The sequence below is a fragment of the Suncus etruscus genome, chromosome 11, assembly GCF_024139225.1.
Source record: "Suncus etruscus isolate mSunEtr1 chromosome 11, mSunEtr1.pri.cur, whole genome shotgun sequence".
In the NCBI taxonomy this organism is placed as follows: Eukaryota; Metazoa; Chordata; class Mammalia; order Eulipotyphla; family Soricidae; genus Suncus; species Suncus etruscus.
Genome location: NC_064858.1, coordinates 22107887 through 22117897, shown reverse-complemented (window position 1 = coordinate 22117897; position 10011 = coordinate 22107887). Strand labels below are relative to the sequence as shown.

At 44.8% G+C, this 10011-nt stretch overlaps 1 protein-coding gene across 1 annotated transcript; it reads left to right on the top strand.

The window, feature by feature from the left end:
- Positions 1–1584: 1584 nt before the first annotated feature.
- MED21 (mediator complex subunit 21) lies at positions 1585–7943 on the top strand. The gene is made up of 4 exons (XM_049783864.1): positions 1585–1683; positions 5555–5669; positions 6582–6682; positions 7747–7943. The coding sequence occupies exons 1-4, from the start codon at positions 1642–1644 to the stop codon at positions 7921–7923; spliced, it is 435 nt and encodes a 144-aa protein (XP_049639821.1). The 5' UTR covers positions 1585–1641; the 3' UTR covers positions 7924–7943.
- Positions 7944–10011: the final 2068 nt, after the last annotated feature.

Below are 10011 nucleotides of genomic sequence, written 5' to 3'. Positions count from 1 at the left end.
TCAAACAAGGGGTCTTGGAACAACTTCTCTTTGGCAGGTCCATAGATAGAATCAAGCTGTTTACCAAGCAAGACAACTGTATCCTTCTTTGGAAACACCCTTCTATTTCTCTGACACACCAGGCTGTCATCATCAGCTTCAGTTCATCCCTACACATGGATACTGCCACCAAAACGTACACACCAGCCTTTTGCATATTTCCCATTTCATTATTCCCACAATATGACCAGACTTACTGCTTTCCAGATGTCCATTACTCTTCACACTTAGAGACAGTGCACTGGCAAAGTCTGAGTGGAAATTGATTTATCAGTTTATCATTTTATTTTATTTTATTTTGAGGCCACACCCAGCGATGATTAGGGGTGACTCCTGGCTCTGCACTCAGGGATCACTCTTGGTGACACTCAGAAGAATATATTAGATGCTGGTGATCCAACCTGGGTCTGCAGCTTAGCTCAGATTCTCCTGCCTTAGCCACACTCAGTGAAGCCACCCACACTCAGACATACACTCTCCAGCTCTCCTGGAAAGCTCCCATACCCACACCCACATGCAACATGAAGCTCCCCTAGGCCAGTCCTTGGCAGCTGTCCTACAAATTGTAATTCAGATTTGCTAAAGGTAAAGGTAGGTTTTGGTGGCCTCTGAGTATTATGGAATTGTTTGCTGTATGAGTTAGACAGAACCTGGAAAGCAAAATCAAGGTAAATATTGAAGGGTCAAGAGTTCTGTTTGACTACACTAAGAACTATCAAGACAACAGGAGTGAGAGAAGTAGAATGACTGTCTCTAATACAGGCAGGGGTAGAGGAGGAGGGAGATGAGGGTGCACTGATGGTGGGAATGTTGCTCTGATGAAGAGGAGTGTTCATTTTTACTACTTAAACCCAACTACAAACATGTTTGTAATCGTGGTGCTTAAATATAGATATATATATATATGTATATATATATATATATATTTTCTTTTTATAAAACGTTCTGTTTGTGGGGGCTCAGATAGATAGCACGGAGGTAAGATGTTTGCCTTTCATGCATAAGGTCGGTGGTTCGAATCCCGGCATCCCATATGGTCCCCCGAGCCTGCCAGGAGCTGTTTCTGAGCGTAGAACCAGGAGTAACCCCTGAACACTGCCAGGTGTGGCCCAAAAACAAACAAAAAAGTTCTGTTTGATTTCTGAAAGAACACTACATTGATCCTTGCTACCGAATTTTCTACAGTAATAAAATAAAATAATAAATAATAATAAAATAAAATAAATAAGAATAGTAATAAAATAATAAAATATAATAGACTACAAAGGAGGAAAGAAAAAGGGGAATAACTTTTTAAAAAACCTTAGAATTCAGGGGGAAAAAAATCCGCAGCACCCAACAACCTGCATGCTATCTGACAATTAAAAACCCAGCGAGAACAAAGTGAACAAGGCCAAGCTGACCTGGGAGTTCTGGCTGTCTGGGGCTGGGTGGCTTTTCCAGTGGGCGGGGCCTAGGTGCTAAGAATCTGACAGCACTCCCCGGAAGTCCCGCCCTCTCAACGCACTAAACCCGCCCTTTCCGGGAATACGCCCTATGATTGGCCGCGCCGCTTCGGATGGCGCATGCACAGTTCCTCCAGCAGCCCGTGGCGGCGGAAACATGGCGGACCGACTCACGCAGTTGCAGGATGCGGTGAACTCGGTGAGCATCTGCGCCCCGGGAGTCGCCGCCGCGAGGGGAGCCGGCTCGGAGAGGGGGGGCCCGGGAACTGGAGGTGGGGCGACGGGAGGAGCGGTGCGGCGGCGGTGCCCAGCGATGCTGGTGCTGGAGCTCGTGGGCCCCTAGTTTGAATGAGGGAGCCGCGGTTGCAGCTTCCCCGCTAGGGCGGATTCCTGGGGGAGCCCGGACCCCGCAGTCGGGGGGGCCCAGTTGGGGTATCCCGGGAGCCCCTAGGCCGCAGCTTGCAGGTTGCGGCGGAGATACCGTAGTAGAGCTCGTCCCGGGTATATTATTATTGTTGTTATTGTTGTTATTATTATTTTGGTTTTGGGGCCACACCCAGCAGTGCTCTGGGGTTACTCCTGGCTCTGCACTCAAATCGCTCCTGGCAGGCTCTGGGGACCATATGGGATGCCTGGGATCAAACCTGGGTCCATCACAGGTCGGCTGCGTGCAAGGCAAATGCCCTACCACTGTGCTATCCCTCCGGCCCTATTATTATTATTGTTGTTATTATTATTATTATTGTATTTGCCCCAACAGGACTTTTTCTTTGGGGGGGGGTCACATCCGGCAGCGCCAAGGGGTTACTCCTGGCTCAACACTCAGAAATCGCTCCTGGCAGGCTCGGGGGATCATATGGGATGCCGGGATTCGAACCACCGTCCTTCTGCAAACGCCCTATCTCCATGCTATATCTCCGGCCCCAAGAGGACAATTTTTTGCACACCAGAAGATTGTGTTCCCACTTTAGCGGGAAGCGCCTTGCCCTGGTGCTGACATTCTTCTTCATTGTGTGGTCAGTGTCAGCTCCTAATTAAAAAAAAAAAATACCCCTTGGGCCCGGAGAGATAGCACAGTGGCGTTTGCCTTGCAAGCAGCCGATCCAGGACCAAAGGTGGTTGGTTCGAATCCCGGTGTCCCATATGGTCCCCTGTGCCAGCTGACCCGTGAACCCAAGATCATGAAGATATAATGGAAATCTTAGCTTGATGAGAATTTTATTATTACTTTTGGGGAGGGGAAGCCGGTGGTGTCAAGGGTTACTCCTGGCTCTGCTCTCAGGAATCATTCCTGACTGGCTGGGAGGGGCACCATATAAGATGTCAAAGTTTATTATTTTTATTTATTTATTTGTTTTTTGTTTGTTTGTTTGTTTTTGGGCCACACCCGGCAGTGCTCAGGGGTTACTCCTGGCTGTCTACTCAGAAATAGCTCCTGGCAGGCACAGGGTATCATATGGGACAACGGGATTCGAACCAACCACCTTTGGTCCTGGATCAGCTGCTTGCAAGGCAAACACCGGGCCCTATTTATTATTTATTTATTTATTTATTTATTTATTTATTTATTTTTAGTTTGTGGGCCACACCCGATGGTGCTCAGGGGTTACTCCTGGCTATCTGCTCAGAAATAGCCCCTGGCAGGCACTGGGGACCATATGGGGGGACCATATGGGACGCCGGGATTCGAACCAACCACTTTAGGTCCTGGGTCGGCTGCTTGCAAGGCAAACGCGCTGTGCTATCTCTCCAGCCCTGATGTCAGAGTTTAAACTCAGGTCGTCATACCCTGAGAATTATAATTATTTTTAAAGTGATAAGATAAATATAGCACTGTTTTACTCTTTGAAGTTCCTATGAAGAGCAGAAAATTTTTTTTGTTTGTTTGTTTTGTGGCCAGACCTGGCAGTGCTCAGGCCTTACTCCTGCTTCTACTCTAAAGGATCCCTCATGGCAGGGCCCCAGGGATTGTATGACCATATATTGTAGGCAGGATTGGCCTGCCTTTGTAAGCCTAGTGCCCTACCTGCTGTACTATCTCTTTGTTACACAGATATTGCCTTGTTCACTCTCTTTGTATAAATGTGTACAGACACTGCTTGACTTAGAGTTGACTTTTGATTATATGAAAAAGTGCATCTCAAGAGCTTTTGAAGATAGAGCATTTTGTCACTGTGTGTGTGTGTCTGTGTCTGTGTTTTCTATTTGTCACAATACTGTGCTCTGAAAATGTGCCACATTTCAGATACATGCACACTATTCAGGTTACTGGAACCAGAATTAGCACCCACTTGTTATTGATGCATCACAAATAGGAGACAATGAACACTGCTGAATCAGGGTTGAAGTTTTTTATACTAGAGGTAGAGTGCAGGAGTAGGAAATGAGTAAGTAGAGTTGACTTCTTATTGTCAACTTGGAAACAATCTAAATGTTGAGTATTTATCTGGAAAATTAGGATCAGGTGAGCTGAAAAATTTTGAGCAAGGAAAGTAACAATGAACTGGTAAATCAGGAGACTGTCATAACAGCAGTGATAGGATCCACTTAGCAAAAAAGATATGAGGATGGAAGGGAACGGAAAGATCTCTAAGAGTTACAGAATTTTGACTCCTTGATTAGGAGAGTCACCAGTTAGAATTGTTTTGTTTTGGGCCCACATCCGGTGGTGACTCTCAAGGGTTACTCCTGGCTATGCACTCAGAAATCTCTCCTAGCTTGGGGACCATATGGGATGCTGGGGGATCGAACTGCGGTTCGTCCTAGGCTAGCGTTGGCAAGGCAGACGCCTTACCACTTGTGCCACCGCTCTGGCCCCCCAATTAGAAATTTAACAAAGGGGAAAGAAAAGAAATTTAACAAAGGAAACAAGTGACTTTTAATCCTGTTATTCAGATTATCTGTAGAGAAACATCAAAATGAGCAATTATTGATAGGAAACAGGATTGAAGTGTGAGAAGTTGGTGGGAAAGGAGTATGTGTCCTTAGTTTTGGAAAGCCAGAAACTGCTATTGCTTAGCATTGAAAATTGCTTAAGAATTGCTTTGTGGGGTCGGGAAGGTGGCACAAGTGCTAGCCAAGGAAGGACAGCGGTTCGATCCCCCGGCGTCCCATATGATCCCCCCAAGCCAGGGGCGATTTCTGAGCGCATAGCCAGGAATAACCCCTGAGTGTCAAACGGGTGTGGCTCAAAAACCAAAAAAAAAAAAAAAAAAAAAAGAATTGCTTTTTGGGGCCAGAGAGATAGCATAGTGGTAGGGCATTTGCCTTGCACACAGCTGATTTGAAAAGACAGTGGTTCGAATCTAGGCATCCCATATGGTCCACTGTACCTGCCAGGAGCAACTTCTGAGTGCAGAGCCAGGAGTAACCCCTGAGCGCCGCTGGTGTGACCCAAAAACCAAAAAAAAAAAAAAAAAAAAGAATTGCTTTGTGAACACCAAGAACTTTTTGCTTGAATCTGGAGAATGCTGAATGTACAGACTTTGATATTCTGTTTCTTTCTACTTATAACTATTTTCACAAAAAAAAAAAAAACATGTATTTTTGCCCAGGAGTCAAACACTTTCTCTTTTTTTTTTTTTTTTTTTTGTGGTTTTTTGGGTCACACCCGGCAGTGCTCAGGGGCCACTCCTGGCTCCATGCTCAGAAATTGCTCCCGGCAGGCACGGGGGACCATATGGGACGCCGGGATTCGAACCGATGACCTTCTGCATGAAAGGCAAACGCCTTATCTCCATGCTATCTCTCCGGCCCCACACTTTCTCATTTACTCTGGGATGTACTTAGATTTTTACCTGAAATATTTGTTTTAGCCGACTATTTCTCTCCAAAAAAGTCCTTTCTTGTGCCAGCCATTAGTATCAGCATGCATTTTGTATTTCTTTTTAGATTGATAACGAGCCTCTGTTTCTTTGCAGAATTAAACATCTCGTTGTAAGTAATAGCAGGCTAATTTGCTCCCAGATGGTTTCTTTCTGTTGTATTTTCTATTGCAATGATCATTATACAGAACCTTCTTAGTTGCCATTAGCTTGCTGGCTTCCTGACTCTGCTGTCTTTGCCCTCAGCTTGCAGATCAGTTTTGTAATGCGATTGGCGTTTTACAGCAGTGTGGCCCTCCTGCCTCTTTCAGTAACATACAGACCTCGATTAACAAAGATCAACCAGCTAATCCCACAGAAGGTAAGTGTTTTTCTGGCTTCTCCTAGTTTAAGTCGCATATGACTTGCAATCCCTTAAAATTTATAGAGAAACTCAACTGAGCTTTCTAAAAAAGTTATTGCCCATAAAAATGTGTTTATCATGAAAGAAACAAATTTGGCACACTCAGTTCACATCATATCACATGAGCCTGTTTATGTCAAATACTACTAGTTTTTCTTTGGTAGGGAATTTGTTTGAATTTAGCTGAATTATACTTGACAGATTTCATAAAGAAGGCCTCCCATGTGCTGATTTCTTTCTCCAAGTTTCTACCGTATTTTCCTAATAGGTGAAATGGTGTACAATGTTGAATTTTTGTTTTTTGTTTTTTTGGTTTTTGGGTCACACCCGGCAGTGCTCAGGGGTTACTCCTGGCTGTCTGCTCAGAAATAGCTCCTGGCAGGCACAGGGGACCATATGGGACACCGGGATTCGAACCAACCACCTTTGGTCCTGGATCGGCTGCTTGCAAGGCAAACACCACTGTGCTATCTCTCTGGGCCCACAATGTTGAATTTTTAATTCAAGTTAATAAAGTAGAACGTCTGTCTCGAATACAGACAGGGTGGAGGAGGAGGGAGATTGGGGGCATTGGTGGTGGGAAGGTTGCACTGGTGATAGGGAATGTTCTGTTTTTTGACTGAAATCCAACTACAAACATGTTTGTAATCATGGTGCTTAAATTAAGATATTATTCAAGTTAATAGTAAGGTCAATTCTCAAATACGTAGTGGGATTGGTATGTTAAAATTCTGCCTTAATCATTAGAAGCCTATTATGGAGAAGACTAATATGTAAAGTTAAGTTCTTCTGATTTTATTAACTAAAAATATAATTTCTGTTACTGAAAGTGAGATTCTCTAGTAACCTAATTCAGCAATTCTTTTTCAGAATATGCCCAGCTTTTTGCAGCATTGATTGCACGAACAGCAAAAGACATCGATGTTTTGATAGATTCCTTACCCAGTGAAGAATCCACGGCTGCCTTACAGGTTAGGATCCTTTCCTTGAAGAACATTTTGCTAAAAATGTTGAGTGGCTTTAAGATTAGATCCAAAATGGGTGTTTGTAAGAGTTATTCCTGAAAACACAGTGTGTGCAGTTGTATGATTTGAATTATAAGGAAATTCCCTAGTTTCTTCAGTTATGCTCTTAGAACAGACAAGAGGAGATTAGCATTCTGGCTGTGGTGTAGATAGGGAGAGTCTAAAGGCGGTGTACAGAGGTCAGGGTGATAGCACAGCAGCTAAGGTGTTTGCCTTGCCCATGCTTGCTGATCCAAATTCAGATTCAATCCCTGGCATTCCATATGGTCACCCAAGCCTGCCAGGAATAATTTCTGAGCATAGAGCCAGTAATAATCCCTGAGCACTGTTGGTGTTGCCCCCAAAACAACAACAAAAAAAAATGTAGTGTATAAACAAGGTACATACAGCTGGCCTGAAATCTCTTATTGTTTTAAATAATTATGCCTAATTTTTTTTTTCTTTTAGTATATTGCCACTGAAAAACTTATAAGGTTTGCATAGTCTTCTCAGTGCAAGAGTAAGTTCTTCAGACATTGATTTTTTTTTTTTTTTGGTTTTTGGGCCACACCCGGCAGTGCTCAGGGGCTACTCCTGGCTGTCTGCTCAGAAATAGCTCCTGGCAGGCACGGGGGACCATATGGGACACCGGGATTCGAACCAACCACCTTTGGTTCATGGATCGGTTGCTTGCAAGGCAAATGCCACTGTGCTATCTCTCCGGGCCCTGATTTTTTTTTTTTTTTTAATTGTCTTTGGGGTAAGGAAAGTTTCCCAAAGATGCTCAGGGATATGGGCCTATTCCCACTGGGGCTTATCCTCCTGGACAATATGTCAGAGCTCAGGCCCCAGGACTTGTGGCTACACTGTAATGTAGGGCCAGATGATGCCAGGGATTTCATCTGAGTCAGACTTTGCAGCTACTCCTTTCTGCCTCCCTGGATCCCAGTGCAATTTCTTCCCTTCTTAAGTCTTAGTAATATCCAGGCTTTCTGTTTCTCAAAAAACATGTGGACTTGTGTCTCATAAAGGCTGCCAGCTTGTATAAATTAGAGGAAGAAAACCACGAAGCTGCCACGTGCCTGGAGGATGCCGTGTACCGTGGGGACATGCTTCTGGAGAAGATCCAGAGTGCACTGGCCGACATTGCCCAGTCCCAGCTGAGGACGAGGAGCTGCACCCACAACCCGTCTCTTGCAGAGTCTTAGTGTTGATGTGGTGTGGCCTGGCCTGGAAAGGATCCTTCCATGCCATTTCCATTGAACTGTGGCACTAGCCCTTAGATATTCTAAGAACTTTAGCTGCTATGACATGCCTCGTGTTTTTTTTTTTTAACTGTTTTTAATGGTCTTTGACTTTCACTCTGGATAAATAAGCTGGCACGATTGTGATTCAACCAGCTTCAACTCTCATTATACCTTCCCTTTTAATTATCCGAATACATTTACTGAGCCAGGTACTGCATTGATGGTTTAATATAATTAAACAGTTGTATTCTAAAATTCTGTTGTGATATTCTTTGCATTTTTGAATCATATTTCTACAAGTGTTTTGCAAATCAGGAAGCTCCTTCAAGTCAGAGGAGAGATGGTGACTGTAAAGATGTGAACTGCTCCAAGTTAGCTTGGGTTCCTGCCTCTTTTGGAAGGAATTGGACAGTGTCCAGGAATCCCAGGGCTCCCACTGGTGATTTTCACCAAGTGTGGCTGGTGTTGGTGCTGATACAAGGCCACCATGACTGCTGGGTGGCCTCCAGGGCTGCACTCGGCAACCATTGAAGGGATTGTGTCATGCCTGGAATAGAATCAGGCTCGGGCATGTGCTAACCTATGTACATTCTAACCTGCTCCCTGCCGGCTCTCTTTACCTCCAAAAACAACATGGAATGCACACATCAAACTTGAGCAGCAAGATTTTCTGAAACAGTGGTCTAGGATGTGGTGCATTGGTCAAGTGCATACATGAGACCTGATTTCCATCTCTGGCTTCATGAAAAGGAAGAGAAAGTGGAGAAGGTGGCACAGAGAAATTAATTCCCCTTCTCCACTCTTACTTTTCTAGAATTTCATACCCATCTGAGTTCTCCATGTTTGTTCCCAATAAGAAATCTTTATAGAGGCTGGAGAGATAGCACAGCAGTAGGGCATTTGCCTTGCATGTGGCAAACCTGGGATGGACCCAGGTTTGATTCCTGGCATCCCATATGGTCCCCTGAGCCTGCCAGGACCAATTTCTGAGCATAGCCTGGAGTAACCCTGAGCATCACCGGGTGTGGCCTAAAAAACCAATGAGTCAATAAACTGCTTTTTTTTAAAAAAAAAAATCCTCTTTTTAAAGTCTTCATGCTATCACAAGAGATTTACTTCACTCTGAGCTACTTTTTCCATGTCTGTTGTACTCTAGAACACCTGGCTGTCTCATTGTGGCTCTGGTGCTGAGTTTCTAACCTGGGGCCTCCCACCCACAAAGGTCTGTGTTCTCCCCTTGAGCAACACCCCTAACTTCCCTTATCTGTTTATCTGCTTTGTTTTGCTTTGTTCCTGGGTCACACCTGGCAGTGCTCAGGGCTTACTCCTGATTCTGCACTCACATTCACTTCTGGCTGGGTTTGGGGAACCATATGAGATGCTGGAGGTCAAACCTGGGTCAACCACATGCAAGACAAATGCCCTGCCCATTATGACTGGCTTGTATTTGCTCTTTTTAATCCTTAATTTGCACCTTCAGTGAGGGATGGTTCCAGAGTCCATTTATTCTCTTTATCTGAAGTTTCTGTCTTCGTTTTAACTTCTCAGCCTTTACTTGCACATGGGGCTGTTGTGAAGGGCAGATGGTGATACAGGGGCAGAATCCCAGTGTCTCTCTAGGCCAGCCTTGGATTTAGAGGGACCAGGCTCTAAATAGGGGGAAGTCCTTGCCTCTCCCAGCCCTTACAGCTGACTTTTGCAGGTCAAAAATCTGCACAATATTGGCTTGTTTTGATTTTGGCCAAGGCAGAAGAAGTTTCAGAGCTTCTACTTACTTGGCTTCTTCCACTTCATCCTTGCAGGGTGTGAGGGCCTGGGTTTGATCTCTGGCATCAGTTAAAAAAGAAGTTAGGGGGCCGGAAGAGATAGCACAGCTATCTATGTCCCATAGGTATTCTGAATGGGTTTGCAGTGGCAGAAGAAACCAATAATTTAAGAATAATCTTCCGGGCCCGGAGAGATAGCACAGCGGCGTTTGCCTTGCAAGCAGCCGATCCAGGACCAAAGGTGGTTGGTTCGAATCCAGGTGTCCCATATGGTCCCCCGTGC